Genomic DNA, 17,856 nt, shown 5'->3' with positions numbered 1-17,856 from the left:
AAACCATGAAATTGGAGATGGCAATTCCAAAATTCTACTTTGGAATTGATCGTTCCAAAACAGAATCTTGATTGATTACTATTCAGGTACAGATGAATTTGCGCCGTATACAGCAGGCTTTGAAGTCTTGAGTCCCATTTCACGTCTAGGTGATTCCTGTTCCTCTCTACCACGTTTGATTGTTCCTCTTGTAGTAATTCTAGGTATTTTGTTTATGTATCTAATCGTTAAATTTTTCTCTCCATTATCTATACGACTTAGCTCTGTTCGTAAGTCAGCCAGATATTTTGACTGGCAGGGTGTCAAATCTTGTATTATATATATGTTTGGGTTTGAGCTTTGATTTAGTTTAGATTTATTTTTAAGAACAAAAAGGACATCTTCACTTGACATCATAGTGATTTTCAGCGGCCTTGGTTTCATATCTTGGCAAGGATAGCCAAGCCGGCGATGCGAAGCTATTTGTAAGTTAGGAAACATAAGTGCTTTGATATTTGTTGTGCATTAACTTGATCGGATTCTGTATTATTTTCTGAAACACCCATTAGCAAAACATTTTTTCCCTTTGTTTCCTATCAGCCAGCTCTATAAGGATATTTTCGGGAGGAATAGATTCTATTTTCTGGATTTTAATTTTTAGTTGTTCGTTTTCTCTTCTTAGAACTGCTATTTCCGAGATGCAAGCGTCAATTTTTGTTGACTGAGAATTTAATAAAATATGTAAGTCAGACATTTTTGAGAGTTACATGTAGCAAACTAGCGTTACTCAAATTAGCAACCTGAGCCATAATTGCGTTGAAGTGAATTGTGCTAGCTTCTGCTTCTGTGATACAATTTTGACACTTCCATATCAACAAGGTTGCAGGTGAAAAATTTAAGGGTTGAGGTTGAGCACAAACAGCGTGCCATGTTGTTTTGCATCCAGAACATTCCAGTTTGCTACAATCTGTCGGTGTTATAATTTTACGGCATGTCTGACAATTTAAATCCATTGTAATAATGTTAACCGTACTATGCTTAACTTTTTATCTAAGGCAATATTCGAGTTTCGATTAAGTAGATCGTTGAAATGTAAATTGTATTTATTGTTCAAAAATTAAGTTTTTCTACTTACAGTTGTATTTATAGTAAAAACTGTTTTTGAATTCACAAGCGACTATTAAACGATGTTAACTGTACGGCTGCTAGAACTAAACAGGCGAATGTGAATGTTTGGAATGAAGCTTTTAAGAAACTCGGGATGAAAATAAATATTGAAAAAACAGAAGCTTTAGTAATATCGAAAACTCAAGAAAATATAAATAAAAAGCTAAATAATGAGACCATTACACAAGTACAGGACTTCCAGTATCTAGGCTTAACAATGAATGGACAAGGAAATATAGAACCAGAAATAAACAGCAGAGTAATCAGTGCAACAAAATTATACTATGCACTAAATAAAATTTTTATTACGAAGAAGGAAGTAAGCTTGAAAACAAAAATGAAAGTATTTGAAACCTCTTCTGCTTCTTCTTCCTCTTTATACGCAATTCTGCTTGTTCATTGGCGGATTTATACCTCTATGGAAGGTTGTCACTCCATCTTTTGCGCGGTCAGCCGATACTTCTTGTACCGATTGGTGATTTATCTCTTGCTATTTTGACCACACGTGTCTCCCCCATTTTGGTTATGTGGTTATTCCATCCTTTCTTTCTATTTAGTGTCCATTCGTTTATACATTGTACGTTACATTGTCTTCTAATGTCTTCACTCCTCTTTCGATCTCTCAGCGTATTTCCTGTAATTCTTCTCGGTACTCTCATCTCTGCCGTCTCCAGTAGTCTTTGTGTTGTGGCTGTATCGGGTCTTGTTTCTGATGCATTTAAAACTATATACGAGAATACTAGCCAGTGCTACTCTACGGTATTGAAACGTGGACAGTGAACGAAAACATCCGTAGTAAAATTCAAAAATGCGAAATGTGACATTTACGAGCGGTAACCGTGGTGGCCAGACGTGATCGTATAAGAAACGAAGTAATACGTGAAAGGTGCGGCATCGGAATGACCTTAGACAGACTTGAAACGAAACGGTTATCGATTCATATGGCGAGAATGAGTGAAGGTAGAACTGTAAGGTGTAAGGTCTAAGGTTGAAAGCCTTGCGCAAAAAGAAATATTGGACGGATAGAGGCAGAGAGACTAGCTACTGATCGAAAGGCATGGAGACGTATGATTTCTCCACTTACCTCGATACCGTAAGGTATAAGAGGATGGCAAGTAGTAAAAATATAATACGAATCTATATATTAGTAAAAAAAACAATAAAATCCTTTATAAAAGGTAGATATATATTTAAAATCCCTAAAAAGGGGGCTACATCACAGAACTAGTTTTCGATTGGTTGACCAATCATCATCAGTGCTTACCTAAAATAATATAACCTGGTAAAATAATGCAAAGATTTTGAAATTTTGATTACGATTAAGAAAAGTTGTAGGTTAACGTGAAATTTACATGCTAACCATCCATCCATCCATCCAATGGCACTACAGCCCAAATCGAGCCTTGGCCTCCTTCAACAAGCTTCTCCAATCATTTCGATTTACCGCTGTTCTTTTCCATGAACGCGTTCCCAGGAAGTTCCTGGCATCCTCATCGACTTCGTCTTCCCATCTCTTTTTAGGTCTTCCAACAGGTCTTCTTCCCTGCATTCTTGCATTCAGCAATTTTCTGGGGATTCTATTCTCATGCATGCGGACCACGTGCCCTGCCCACCGTAATCTCTGCAGTTTAGTGTATTGTGCTAGAGTTGGTTCGCTATATTGCTCGTATATTTCTCTATTATACCTAATTCGCCAGTTGTTATTTTCACTTATTGGGCCCAGTATCCTACGTAATACTTTTCTTTCAAACACATCTAATGCATTGGCAGATTTCTGTGTCACCACCCATGTTTCGCAGCCACAACTTACTATGGGCCTGATTATTGTTTTATATACCCGGAGTTTTGTTTTCCGGTGTACGTCTCGCGATTTGAATATGTGGCCCATCGCGAAATAGGCTTTATTTGCCAACACAAACCTTCTATTTATTTCCGGTTCTTCTTCATTGCTTGCAACCAGATCCATTCCTAGGTAGGTGAATCTATTCACATGTTCTATATTGTCAATAAAGTGTTGTTGCGCCGGTCTATTTGATCTGGTTTGTATGAGTAGTTTTGTTTTATTTGTATTTATTGCTAGCCCTACTGCTTCTGCACTCTGTTTCAACTCAACGTAGGTTTCTTCCGCTGCATTCATTGTTCTGCTCATTATGTTTATATCATCTGCGTATGCTGCTAATTGGGTAGATTTGTTTGTAAGTATGTTATTTCCGCTCACCGTCAACCGTCTAATTACATATTCAAGAACAAGATTAAAAAGCGTTGGAGCCAGTCCGTCGCCTTGTTTCAGTCCTTGCGTTATCGTAAACGCATCAGTGATCTGTCCTTGAATACATACCTGTGCCTCTGTTTCTGTCATTGTCATTTGCACTAGTCGTATTAATTTTGCATGCTAACCACCAAGATATATTTTTACAAAAATATGTGGGTCAAAGCCCTTTAAAAGTGATCCGTCAAGGAAACATCGGTTAAAAATGCTAACTTAAGCATGGTAACATCTGAGCTGTGGTTTGACTTGTTCACATAGTGACAGTATGGCAGCAAGTGACAATGAAATAGATGGAGACTCCTGCACGATGACATGACAGAAGTGACAGTCCCACAGGAAGTTGAAAAATTAACCTGTCATATTTAAAGACTACGATGTACAGCTAGTTAAAATAAGAAATGACGTAACAACACTCACTCCATTGTGAAAAATAATCATTTAAAATATAATAAACTAGATGTTGTGCAGTCATTCTAATTTACTTACCGTTGCACGTCATTATCTACGTTAGAGATCTAAGTTGACATTGTTGCCCAATTACAAAAAATTCTTGAATTCATTTTTAAATCAAATACATCACATAACTTTTGCGGAAGTGGATTATACAGCAAAACAAATTAATATTCAATGTAAATAAATAAAAACTTTAGAAATAGAAAACAGGAATTAAGTTATAATCTTGCGTTAAAGTACATAATAAAAACAGTAAACATAATGAAACAAATACTTATAGTAAAGAATATAAACAAATATGAAGTGTCATCACCGTAACTGTCAAAGAAATGTTACCAATTTATGCCAAAATATCACCTTCGTTCGATTACAGTTATAGTGTGTTCCGAACAAATATGCTTCATAAAAACGCTTTATAATCCATTTATACAAATTAAATGAAACATATTATTGTGTATTTCTTTAAGTTGACATTAATAGAAATCTTTAAATATTATTTCTACGCGTATATAATAAAATATGTCTAGTGGCTGTAACGCCAGTGTACTCGGCAAAGTTATTCTAAAAAAGAACACACCTACTTATTGGTGGCTGTTGGAATTTGTGTAAGTTTAAAAAGAGGTCACAATGGGGGTGACTGAGGTGTAAAAAAGTCTTAAATAATCTAGGGGGATGTATCATTAAGAAAGCACAAGTTCGAACTTAGGCGAGTAATTCCTAAAGCCCCCGCAGGCTGCCCGGATCCCTAAGGGTTTAAAAACCAAACCGTCATAAGATGAAGATGACAGTAGGGGGGTGGGAGGAGGGGATGGGTATGAAATGTCTATGAGGAAATTAATGAGAATGGAACAAGAACGGGACCCAGAAAGAAAATTAGACTTTTGATTTGGTTTTACTACAGATGAGTGTTATGTGTTGGTAATGACAGATTGAATAGATAGGGTGAGAATAGTCATATGTAGAATATGGTGGTGGGTTGTATATAGATGAAATCTTTTTTTATAATGTGGATGTGTGTGGATGATGATATCAGTAATTTATATCTATGTTATGGATATATGAAAATGGTTTGATGGGTGAAGATGAAAAGAAGATTATTGTGAATTGTACCAGATACATTATAAGTGTGAATGTGAACATGTGAACGAATCAGTAGAAGGGGGTGAGAAGTAATATTGTAAATGTGTTAAGAAAAAAGTTGTCGATGGAGTGGTTTTAAGTCCCGATTGAACGAAACATGGCGGTTGACACAATTCGGACTTTTTTGTTTTTTTTTTATTATTTCTAGGTCCTCGTACAAGTCTAATTTTAAGAAGTCTTTCTGTGGGATGTTGTGAAGTAGAGAGACATCATCTGGGATATTCAAAGTATGATTTTGTGTTTAAGATGTTGAGAAAAGGTAGAGGTGTTCTCTCTTTTGGCGTGTTCAAGAGAGCGAGAAGCAAGTGATCTACAAGTTCTTCCTATGTAAGTAGCATCACAGTCAGAACATTGTAGTCTATAAATACCACTACGATTATACTGATATCATCATCCACACATATCCACATTATAAAAAAAATTTTCATCTATATACAACCCACCACCATATTCTACATATGACTATTCTCACCCTATCTATTCAATCTGTCATTACCAACATATAACACTCATCTATAGTAAAACCAAATCAAAAGTCTAATTTTCTTTCTGGGTCCCGTTCTTGTTCCATTCTCATTAATTTCCTCATAGACATTTCATACCCATCCCGCCCCCCCCCACCTACTGTCATCTTCATCTTATGACGGTTTGGTTTTTAAACCCTTAGGGATCCGGGCAGCCTGCGGGGGCTTTAGGAATTAGTCGCATAGGTTGAGCTTGTGTTTTCTTAATGATACATCCCCCTAGATTATTTAAGACTTTTTTACACCTCAGTCACCCCCATTGTGACCTCTTTTTAAACTTACACAAATTCCAACAGCCACCAATAAGTTAAATACATTCGATAACTTTAAATCAACACCAAATTGCTTTTTTTAAATCTTAGGTCTTTTGCAACACGATTTGTTTACTGACTTTAGTTTTCGAATACAAACATTTGTGTAATGTGGTTTGCCTAACCACCTCCACTGACAATATACATGAATACATTTTTAACTACAACATCTAGTTTATTATATTTTAAATAATTATTTTTCACAATGGAGTGAGTGTTGTTACATAATTTCTTATTTTAACTAGCTGTACATCATAGTCTTTAAATATGACAGGTTAATTTTTCAACTTCCTGTGGGACTGTCACTTCTGTCAGGTCATCGTTCAGGAGTCTCCATTTATTTCCTTGTCACTTGCTGTCATATTGTCACTATGTAAACAAGTCAAACCACAGCTCAGATGTTACCTGTGGCGTATTAATAAAATATTTCTAACATCCATTTTTAACCGATGTTTCCTTGACGGATCACTTTTAAAGGGCTTTGACCCACATATTTTTGTAAAAATATATCTTGGTGGTTAGCATGTAAATTTCACGTGAGTATAACCTACAACTTTTCTTAATCGTAGTCAAAATTTCAAAATCTTTACATTACTTTACCAGGTTATATTCATTTTAGGTAAGCACTGATGATGATTGGTCAACCAATCGAAAACTAGTTCTGTGATGTAGCCCCCTTTTAGAGATTTTAAATATACACCTTTTCTAAAGGATTTTATTATTTTTTGTATTACATGGTATACTGCCAACTACAGGAAAACTTTTTCCTTGTGGAATTTTATATATTAGTACTCACCTGGTTGATGATTGAATGTCGGCGAAAGATCTTCCAGATAAAGTATATTTATCGGTAAAGGTATATGCTGGAGATTGCAGACTCCTGATCTTTCGAAGTTCTTCACGAACCGATGACAGTTATAATCGGCAGAAAGAATGATCAATTTAATATTCCACCCTCGCAAATATTTTTGTAAAGCAATTACGATAAAATCAGAAAAATAATCGTACTCTTGGATATCATCCATTATAATGTGTGTGATATTTTTTAAATCATTCAAATTACCACATAATTTTCGAAGAAAGACTGATGGTGTGCAATAGATCACATTCGTATGAATACCATACAGTTGCTCAAGCACGACATGATATCCTATAGATATACCGACAGGTTCGTTTCTTTCGAAAGCTACCCTTTCAGCTGTAACTTGGGCAGCAATCTTATTGGGTTGGATCACTATTATCTTGCAAGGTATTCTTCTAAGAGCAGCCTCCTCAGTAATAAATTGCGGAATTTGTGTAGATTTGCCAGAAGCCGGTTCTCCCTGTACAAAAATTGTTTGGAACTGGTTGATATGTTGCATAATATACTCTTTGCATTTATATGCAGCCAACGCTCTGTGAACTTGTTCAATTTCTTCAGTAGGTATGACATACTTAGGGATACCTGGTGATGAAAATAAAATAATGATAATAATATTAAAATTCTACAATAAATTATACAGGGTGAGTCACATCATTACAGCTAAACGGTAAAAGATTTGAAAAAAATTTAAATTGAATAGTTTGTAAGTTGATAAGAGCTACATTTTGAAATATACAGGATGTCCCAATAAATGGCGGCGTATCAAAGTTATGTTTTTTCTTATGGAACACCCTGTATTTTATTGCATTTTTTAACTGTCCGCAAAAAATAAGGTATAGTTTCATAAGGCTTCCCTATACCTATGTACAGAGTGTTCTGAGTTATGTTGACTTTTCTTAAAATGTAAAGTTTTAAAAGAAGGCTTATTCTCAAGTTATTTAAGAAATTATAAAAACATTACTTTTACATCTAAATAGTTGGATATTGGTTGAATGTATTCCATGATTAATTATTATACATTTGTCTACAGGGTGTTCAAAATTTACAGTTTCATTATAGGAGTATTCAATGTGTCATATGATGCTTATTTTAAATGGAACACCATGTATATTAATAAATAATTATACTAACCAAATTTACCTCTTTCGAATTGTATATGAATGTCCTATACCTAGGTGTCATAGTTTTTGCGTAATTTACAATTATTTAAATTCTTAATCTGTAAATCGATTTTAAAACAAAAGATTAATGTCATTGTATGACATTGTCAGTTTATGACAGTACGGTCTGGTAATTATCAAATCCATAAACATCCGTGTATGGTATTCAATTTTTTTTACTTAAAAATGGCTTTGGAAGAGCCAATTACATTCAAATTTAATTGTTCCTAAAAATGAATAATCACATTATCTATGAAAGAGTAGACATGCTACTTTGCATTGGGGAATATTTTTAAAATTTTCTCTTAGCTTCTAAAGTTTTCGCTTAAAAGTATCCTGATAGAGGACACCCAAAAAAGGACGTTTTTGAGAAATTTCTCGATAGATTCTGTGCTGCTGGTAATTTTGCATACGTAGGAAAAGTTAAATAAAAATAAACCATTTATTTTTGATGACGTCAACGAACTTGATGTCCTGCTTTCTGTTACGGAAAACCCAAATACTAGTACCTACGTGAAAAATGTCGAGTCAATTGGAGATCAGTCTAACAAGTGTATGTAGAATACATAAGAAAAACCACTATCATCCGTATAAAACTCAACTACACCAGCATTAGACAGAACAGGAACGTTTAACTTTTCGTTTATAGACTTTAGAATTTGGAGAAGATCCTGATTTTTTTTAAGAATGTATTATGTACAGACGGATCTACCTACTTTTAATAATAATCGTCTAGTTAATAGACATAGCTTTCATTTTATTATGATACAGTAAACAAACATTTTAATGTTGATCGCCAACACCGATGAAGTTTTAATGTTTGGGGCAGTATTCTGAGCCAGTACGTTATCGACCCATATTTTTTTGACGAAAATCTGAATGGAGCAACTTTTTTAAATTTCTTAAAACAAGTTTTTTGAATCCTTCTTAAAACTTTCCACATAGCGTGCGAACAAACATGTGGCTCCAAGTGGACGGAGCTCCTGCTTATTTTTGACGTGATGTTAAGAACAACCTCAACATAAAATTTAGAAATAAATGGATAGATTGATTCGGTCCATATATTTGGCCACCTAGGTCACCAGGATTAACCAAGATGAATTTTTTTAAATAAGGTTATATTAAAAATATTGTAAATGCTGCATTTCCTAACCCAGAAACCTGTGTTTAGTACAATTTTTGATTAATATACATGGTGTTCTAATAAAATACCCATCATATTATGCTACATTGAATAATCTAATAATGAAACTGTAAATTTTGAACACCCTGTAAACAAATGTGTAATAATCAATCATGGAATGCATTAATTATAAGATAATTACCAGACCGTATTGTCATAAAATGACAATGTCATACAATGACACTAATTAACTTCATCTTTTGTTTTAAAATCGATTTACAGAGTAAGAATTTAAATAATTGTAAATTACGCAAAAACTATGAGACCTAGGTATAAGACATCCATATACCATTCGAAAGAGGTAAATTTGTTAAGTATAATTATTTATTAATATACATGGTGTTCCATTTAAAATACGCATTATATGACACAATGAATACCCCACTAATGAAACTATAAATTTTGAACACCCTGTAGACAAATGTGTAATAAGTAATCATGGAATACATTCAACCAATATCCAACTATTTAGATGTAAAAGTAATGTTTTTATAATTTCTTAAATAACTTGAGAATAAGCCTTCTTTTAAAACTTTACATTTTAAGAAAAGTCAACATAACTCAGAACACTCTGTACATAGGTATAGGGAAGCCTTATGAAACTATACCTTATTTTTTGCGGACAATTAAAAAATGCAATAAAATACAGGGTGTTCCATAAGAAAAAAACATAACTTTGATACGCCGCCATTTATTGGGACATCCTGTATATTTCAAAATAATTTTAAAATGTAGCTCTTATCAACTTACAAACTATTCAATTTAAATTTTTTTCAAATCTTTTACCGTTTCGCTGTAATATTCCGTCCCGTTAGTGGTGACTCACCCTGTATATGTAGAGATGTTTGGAGAACTATAGAAAATCTTATATAGAACATGAAAGAAAAAAGAAAAATAAGTCCTGTAAAAATACATAATTGAAATGATTAAAAGTATGTCGGGTAAAAGTTTCCTCTATTTCTCATAATTTTCATTAAACCGTCGTTTATCTTTATTTATTATATTCAGTACTACAAGCGGCCTGTATGGCGCTGGAGAAAAACAAGGGGACCCTTGTTAACAGACTTATTTAACCTGTACTAGAAAAGATAATTAGAGGAGCCAATATCCAGACAAGCGGCATGATTCTGAAGAAAAGACAACAGTGCATAGGTTTTGCAGATGACTTGGTGATTCTGACACGTTCAAGAATAGAAATTCAAAAAATGTTCCCAGAACTTGAAGAAGTTAGAAAGTATGGCCTGACTATAAACCAAGAAAAAACCAAGTATAAGGAAATGAGAGGCAAACATGCAGAAGAAAATAAATGGATCACTCTAAGGACGAATAAGAGAGTATAAATTTGAGAAGGTAACTGAATTTAAGTACCTTGGACTAACAGTTATAAATAAAGGGGACGAAGAACGAGAAATAGATAAACGATTGTTGGAAGGTAGCAGGTATCATTAAAGGAGTAGGATCATTAAACGCAATGTTGAAAGCAAAAAACGTGTCAGGACAGGCAAGATTCGAACTTATAAAACAATAGTGAGACCAACGGTGTTGTTTGCATGTAAAACTTTATTTATTTTGTTCAAATTGTTGCATGTGAAACTTGGACAATGGAAAGAAGACTGACAAAAAAAGAAAAAAAAAGCTAGAGATTTGGGAATGGAAAGTCTTGAAAAAAGTTTTTGGTGGTATAAATGAGGCTAACAGGGAATAGCACAAAAGAACAAACCAGGAGCCAATAGAGATGTATAACAGACCTAAAAAACACGAAAATCAGGGCGCAGAGAGTTAGACGGTTGGGACATGTTTTACGAATGCCACAAGAAATAAATGTCCTAAGAGTTTTGCAAGCAGGAGAACAAGGGAAGAAAAGAAGAGGGAGACCACGAAGGAAGTGGTTTGACTGGAAAGAAGTGAGTGAATTTAAAAAGCTATTTATTCTGTTTATTTCATATCTGTTGCAACTTTTCTAATTATCAGAAGTCACTCATGTAAACTAGTTTTTCTACATATTTGATTAGATTTTGAGGTAAGATAAAATGGTTCCTCAATGTTGAGGCAAAATGATTCCGGGGATCAGTTTACCCTTACTTAGCCTACCAATAAAAGAGAGATATCAGAAAATGATCGGTATTTTATTTCAGGCAATAAGTTATTTGAAAAGCCTTGGTCGATTCACTACATCACTGCCCAAAGAATTGGAGACTTACTTAAAGGGGATGTTTAAGAGATGGAAGACTGACTATTCGGCATGACGAAAAAAAAAAACATCTGTGAAATGTTTACGAGCTTGCGGAGGGGAACTGTATTAAACACAAGGTTTAAAAAAATAAAAAGTCAGCTGGAACGTCTTGTTTTAAAGATTTTCTAAAGAAAGATACAATGGGCGGCAACAGACTGATTTCCTAACAGGGGTTTCCCCTTTCCCTCTTTCCTGAAAGGGGAAACCATTGATTTCTTACTCTTGGGACACTGATAACTTTTGTCAGTGTGACCAAAGCTACTTATTTGCAAGGTTTTGGCTAATTTAACCGAAACTACATAAGAAAAGTGCCGGGGTCCTTTATATTTCTTGAATTTTGTTTTTATTAATCTTTGTGTGTTGCAATTGTGTTTGAAATTTTAAATAGAACATTAGAGAGTTAAATATACGTATTCATGAGAAGAGTCAAAAATATAACTCAACTGCCCTAAACGTATGCCAAGGGGCAAACAATAGAGCAGGTAGCGTCCATAGAATATTTGGGAGCAAATGCCAATAGGCAGTGTAGTCCAAAAAAAGCATTCCTATTAAGAATCAAACAAGTGAGGAAAACACTTATGAACATGAAAATATTTTTTACTAGATCAGATCTTAGTCTGAAGCTAAGAATCCGAATGATCAGATGTTATGTGTTTTCTGTCTTGCTGTATGGCTGTGAAAGTTGGACAATGGACTCTGAAACATAAAAGAGAATAGATGCCTTTGAGATGTAGGTATAAATACAGACGGATGCTGAGAATTCCATGGGTACAAAAAGGTAAGAAGGAGGTACTTCGGTGCATGAACAAACAAAAAGAATTCTCCTTCTTCTTCTTCTTGTATATAGGCAGTACTGCCTGTTTTTCTTCAACGGTGCCTTTCATTCTGCCCCTAAGTTGTCATTCTATCTTTTCCTTGGGCGCCCTATACTTCTCCTGCCTAACGGTGACTTGACCCTGGCTATTATTACTATCCTTGATTCAGACATCCTGCTTATGTGCTCATTCGACTCTTCTTTTCTGTTCTTTACCCAGGTATTTATATTGTCTACCCCACATATGCGTCTGATTTCCTCACTTCTTACCCTATCCTGTAGTCCTTTTCCAGCAATCCTTCTTAAGATCTTCATTTCGTTGGTTTCCAGATGTATTCGTGTTTTGCTTGTATCTGGTCTTGTTTCGGCCGTGTAAGTCATAACTGGCCTAATAAATGACTTATATATTCGGGCCGTTGTTTCCAATCTTAGGTGTTTGTTTTTCCAAATCGTGTCGTTTAGGCATCCGGCCGTTCTACTGGCTTTAATTATTTGGTCTTTTACCTCTTCTTCGACATTACTGTCGGCTGATAGATTAATTCCCAGATATTTGAAAGTCATTACTTGTTGTATAATTTGACTGTCTAACTCCAATTTGCATTTTATTGGTTCTTTGGCAATTACTAAGCTTTTTGTTTTTTGGGCTGATATTTTCATATACATTTCTTTTGCGTTAATGTTGAACTCGTCCAATAATCTTTGTAGGTCGTCTTCGCACTCTGCTACTAACATGGTGTCATCAGCGTAACAGAGCATTTTTATCTCTCTAATGCCCATTTTTACCCTCTTTTTTCTTCACTTGTTTTATTATTGCATCCAACATTATGTTAAACAGTAGAGGGCTTAGTGAATCTCTTTGCCTGATTCCTGTGTTTGTTTCTATGGGTTCTGTTATTATTCCATTAACTTTCATTTCTATCTTATTTCTTACATATATGTTTTCTATCAGTTTTATGATATCCAGTGGTTAATTTTTGTCATATAGTAGGTGTATCACATCTTTTAATTGGATTCTATCAAACGCTTTCTCTAGGTCTATGAAACAGAAAAATGATGGTTTGTTATATTCTAATGATTTCTCCGCTATTTGCCTTATCACAAAAACTGCATCGTTACATGATCTTCCACTTCTAAATCCTTGTTGTTCATCCGATATATTTATGCACGCCATTATTTTCTCCATAACAAACAGAATTACTAAGAATAATAATCAAAGGAAGAAAAATACAATACTTGGTCCATGTGTTGAGAGGGGAAATATATGAACTTCTTCAAATCATATTGGAAGGTAAAGTACATGGCAAAAGATCAGAACTCGTGGATGAAAGACCTGAAAAGATGGCTTGACCGATCATCCACAGAAATTTTTCCTGCAGCAGTTTCCAAAGGGACAATTGCCATTTGGATCGCCAACCTTCGAAAGGAGACGGCCCAATAAGAATGTGTCTGCCCTATATTACTAAAATCACACTAATGGTAGGGGAGCCCAAGGAGAGATTTTTGCAGTTACTCTAGCGCGTCAGATTATTACATGGGGAGAAAACGTGTACCCTGAAAATGTACCACTACCATATATTGGTTCTTAATGCAGGGGAGTTCGTTAAGGGGGGCCGAAAAAAAATCTATCCTTAGAAAAACTCGAAATCGTCAGATTAAGATAAGGTAAGTTAAGTACATGCAAAACAGTGTATATTTCAAAAATCTGACGATTTGAGCGGGACGTAAGGAGAGTCCCAAAGTTTCACAAGAAAAAAGCGAATATTTCGCGAAATGAATGACAGATCGAAAAACAAAAAAATACGTGCTCAATATTTTTTAAAAATCTATCGATTCACGACTTCCAAACACGACTTCCCAAGGAGAGGGGTGGGGGTAAATTTAAAATTTTAAATACGAATATTTCGCGAAATGAACATCAGATCGAAAAACTGAAAAATACACTTATTCAATATTTTTGAAAAATCTATCGAATGGCACCAAACACAACCCACCACGGAGGTGGGGTGAGAGGTTACTTTAAAATCTTAAATGAGAGCCCCCATTTTTTACTGCAGCTTTGGATTCCTTACGTAAAAATAAGTAACTTTTATTCGAGACATTTTTTCGAATTATGGATAGATGGCGCTATTATCTAAAAAAACGATTGTTGGAAATGGAAAATTAAATTAAAAAATGGAAAGTCCCCACTAAAATGGAAAACTTAACTTAACTTTTTTTGGTTTTAGGACCTACTCTTCATAACCCAATAGGTCTCCATAACGCTCGAGTGACTGCACATTTAGCATACTTTGCTCCCCTACCATAAGCAAAATTCTCTAAACAAAGTAATAAAACTACATATGGTATATACATACTTGGGGGACTTAAATGAATCCTTCCCGATTTTTTATAGGGTACAATAGCATGAGTGTCAGATCTCTTGAAATGACTGAGCCGATCCTCGAGATATAGCCTAGATTCTTCTAAAGGTCTCAAGCTGAATTTTTCGGTCTTATGAGCCATGTTGGTAGGGTTTAAGGTTCACCTAAAACAAAAAATGCTGTAATTTTAGCTCAAAAAATGCTCAACATTTATTTTTTAACCCATTCTCTGCCGATCACGTGCCAGCACATTATATTGAGAGGTTCGAGCGAAAACCCGATAAATACCAAAATTATGAAATCCGGTATTTTTAGTTCTATTGTATTAAAAACACGTCTCCTACCACTGATAAATGTTAATTATTTGATATTAACATTTTTAAGCACAATAACTAATAAAAACCAAGCATGGTAAAAACTGTTAACTCCTATTTTTAAATAACAGCAAACCGATGTATAACTTTACTAATAAAAATACTTTGCTGTACAGGGTGTCCAGAAACTCTACCGAAAAACGAAGACAGGAGATTGCTCAGATAAATTTAAGACATTTTAACCCAATTCTTCTAGTCCGAAAATGCTTCCTAACGGAGCTAGAGCTCTTTGAAGATGGCGTCTTGTAATTAGTTTTTCTTAAATAAATCCAGAACGCTTTTATTTAGAAAAATGAAAATTGGTACGCATATTTATCTTCCAGAGATAAGTCGATTACATTTATTGTGAACTTCTAGTACAGGACATAGGCGTCCGTTTTGGGTAGGGCAACGGTTATTTTATCGCATAACTTTTATGTATTAAACTTTTAAGCATTTTTGACACTGGATTATTAAATTATGAGGTATGCTAGTACTAAAAGATACTCTTGCTTTAAGTCGGTAGAACACACCGTTTTCTAGAAAAATCGATTTGAAAATTTTTCGTTTTTGAATTTTCAAAAAAAAAATTAAAAAAACCATTTAGAAAAACGAAAACTGGTACTTTTATTTATATTCCAGAGATGAATCGATTTCATTAATTGCGAATTTCTAGTACCGGTCATATGCGTCCGTTTTGGGTAGGTCAAGGGTTATTTTATCGTATAACTTTTTTGTCTTTGGGAATAATAATAAAAATTTGGGAATAAGTAGGCCAAGACATAACTAAGTAAAATTCCCAGAGCCGGAAACCAGAGTGGGGAACGAGGGTAGTTATAAGGGGTCAAAGTCGCGGTTTTTATTATTTTTTTTGTGACGCTCATGATAGAGATTGTGTGCACCAAAATTTTGGAGTAAGTAGGTCATGACGTAACTAAATAAAATCTCCAGAGGCGTAACGCTGCTTGGGGTACAAAGGGGTGGTAGGCAGGGGTGAGTATCAAAATATAAGGGGTTTTTTGCCGTTCGTGATCGAGATAATGCGCCAAAATTTGGGAATAAGTAGATCATATTATTAAGTAAAATCTCCAGGGGCGGAACGCCGCGTGGGAAACAAATGTTGTGTTGCGTCACAAAAAAAATAATACAAACTTCGACTTTGACCCCTTAAAACTACCCTCATCCACAACTCTGGTTTCCGCCCCTGGAGATTTTGCTTAGTCACGTCATGATCTATTTACTCCCAAATTTTGGTGCACTATCTCGATCAGGAACGTCTCAAAAAATCCCTTCTATTTTTATACCCACTCTGCCTACCATCCCTTTGTACCCCAAACAACGTTCCGCCCATGGAGATTTTACTTAGTTACGTCATGACGTACTTATTCCCAAATTTTGGTGCACTATCTCCATCATGAGCGTCACAAAAAAAATAATAAAAACCGCGATTTTTGCCCCTTATAACTACCCTCGCCCCCACTCTGGTTTCCGTTTTTGGAGATTTTACTTAGTTATGTCATGGTCTACTTATTGCCTAATTTTGGTGCACTATCTCAATTACGGACGTCGCAAAAAACCCCTTATATTTTTTATATTCACCCCTACCCCCACCCCTTTGTCGGCCACGCAGCGTTCCACCCCTGGAGATTTTATTTAGTTACGTCATGACCTACTTATTCCCAAATTTTGGTGCACTATCTCGATCATGAGCGTCACAAAAAAAAAATAATAAAAACCACGACTTTGTTCCCTTATAACTACCCTCATCCCCCACTCTGGTTTCCGGCTCTGGGGATTTTACTTAGTTATGTCATGGTCTACTTATTCCCAAATTTTGGTGCACTATCTCAATCACGAACGACGCAAAAAACCCTTTATATGTTTTATATTCACCCCTACCCCCACCCCTTTGTCGGCCACGCAGCGTTCCGCCCCTAGAGATTTTACTTAGTTACGTCATGACCTACTTATTCCCAAATTTTGGTGCACTATCTCGATCATGAGCGTCACAAAAAAAATAATAAAAACCGCGACTTTGACCCCTTAAAACTACCCTCGTCCCCCACTCTGGTTTCCAGCCGTTGCCGGAAATCTGCTTCTATCTCTCCGACTATATCAAACCTGTCGGGGTTCTGGCCTGTCGGGATTTTGGCTCAGGATTGTGGCTGTCGGGATTTTGGCTGTCGGGATTTTGGGGTAGACCCGTCATGTATATTCTCAGATGGTATAATGAATGCTGTAGCTAACAGTGATTCTACTGGATGATATTCTAAAGAAGAGTTAATAAAAATATCAGAAGATATTGGTTTGAATTAAAAAAAAACTCCTACTCTACGCCCTAAAAGGCAAAAACAAATTTCATCCCAAAAAGCAACCATAGACTTACCAACCAACTCCGGCAATTTACCAAAGTTATATAAAAGTACCCTTCCAATAAGTGAAGCAAAGAAAACGGATTTGATGAAGATGTGCCAAGAAAATATTTATCCAGGAGAGGTGCATGCTTGGATAACAAATTTAAAATCCGGTAATAATATCGTAGATCGAATTCCAAACATAATGATGGGAGAAGAATCAGAAGAAGAAGACATTTTACCTTTTAATTTTCTGTGTGTGTGTTTATGTTTTATTGGCACTGGTTTAAGCAACCAACTGGCCAGTCAATGTGTTTTGAATTCTCTCTTTTACAAAATATATGCTTAGTATCTAAATTTAAAACTATTAGTACTACTGTTTTTTTTACTCTGTTTTTTTTATTATTTTTTTTATTATATTTTTTAACATTTTTTTTTATTACATTTTTTATTTTTTTTTTTAGTTTTTTTTTTAGTTTTTTTTTTTTTAGTTTTTTTTTTTTTTTTTTTTTTTTTTTTTTGTATATTTTTTTATCGCGCTAAGACCTAAACCCGATTCAACCTCGCGGAGGTTTAGATCTTAGTAACTTTTTATTTTATTTAATTATTTTTTTTTTTTTTTTATTTTTTTTTCTTTTTTTCTCAGAGCTTTAATTTTAAACAATTAACATGGTTGTACAAAATTTTATAAACA

At 34.8% G+C, this 17,856-nt stretch overlaps 1 protein-coding gene across 1 annotated transcript in view; it reads right to left on the bottom strand.

The window, feature by feature from the left end:
* LOC114345371 (uncharacterized) overlaps nt 1-17,856 on the bottom strand; it is a 46,992-nt gene that overhangs the window by 7,691 nt on the left and 21,445 nt on the right. The window contains exons 2-3 of the mRNA XM_050663262.1: nt 14,450-14,619; nt 6,640-7,287 (exon numbers count right to left, since the gene is read on the bottom strand). Of these exons, the coding sequence (XP_050519219.1) occupies nt 6,640-7,287; nt 14,450-14,597 (796 nt within the window). The 5' untranslated portion in view covers nt 14,598-14,619. The remainder of the gene's footprint in view (nt 1-6,639; nt 7,288-14,449; nt 14,620-17,856) is intronic.

The sequence above is a fragment of the Diabrotica virgifera genome, chromosome 1, assembly GCF_917563875.1.
Source record: "Diabrotica virgifera virgifera chromosome 1, PGI_DIABVI_V3a".
NCBI lineage: Eukaryota > Metazoa > Arthropoda > Insecta > Coleoptera > Chrysomelidae > Diabrotica > Diabrotica virgifera.
Note: the sequence above shows the minus strand (reverse complement) of the source record. Positions and strands in the feature narration are given on the sequence as shown.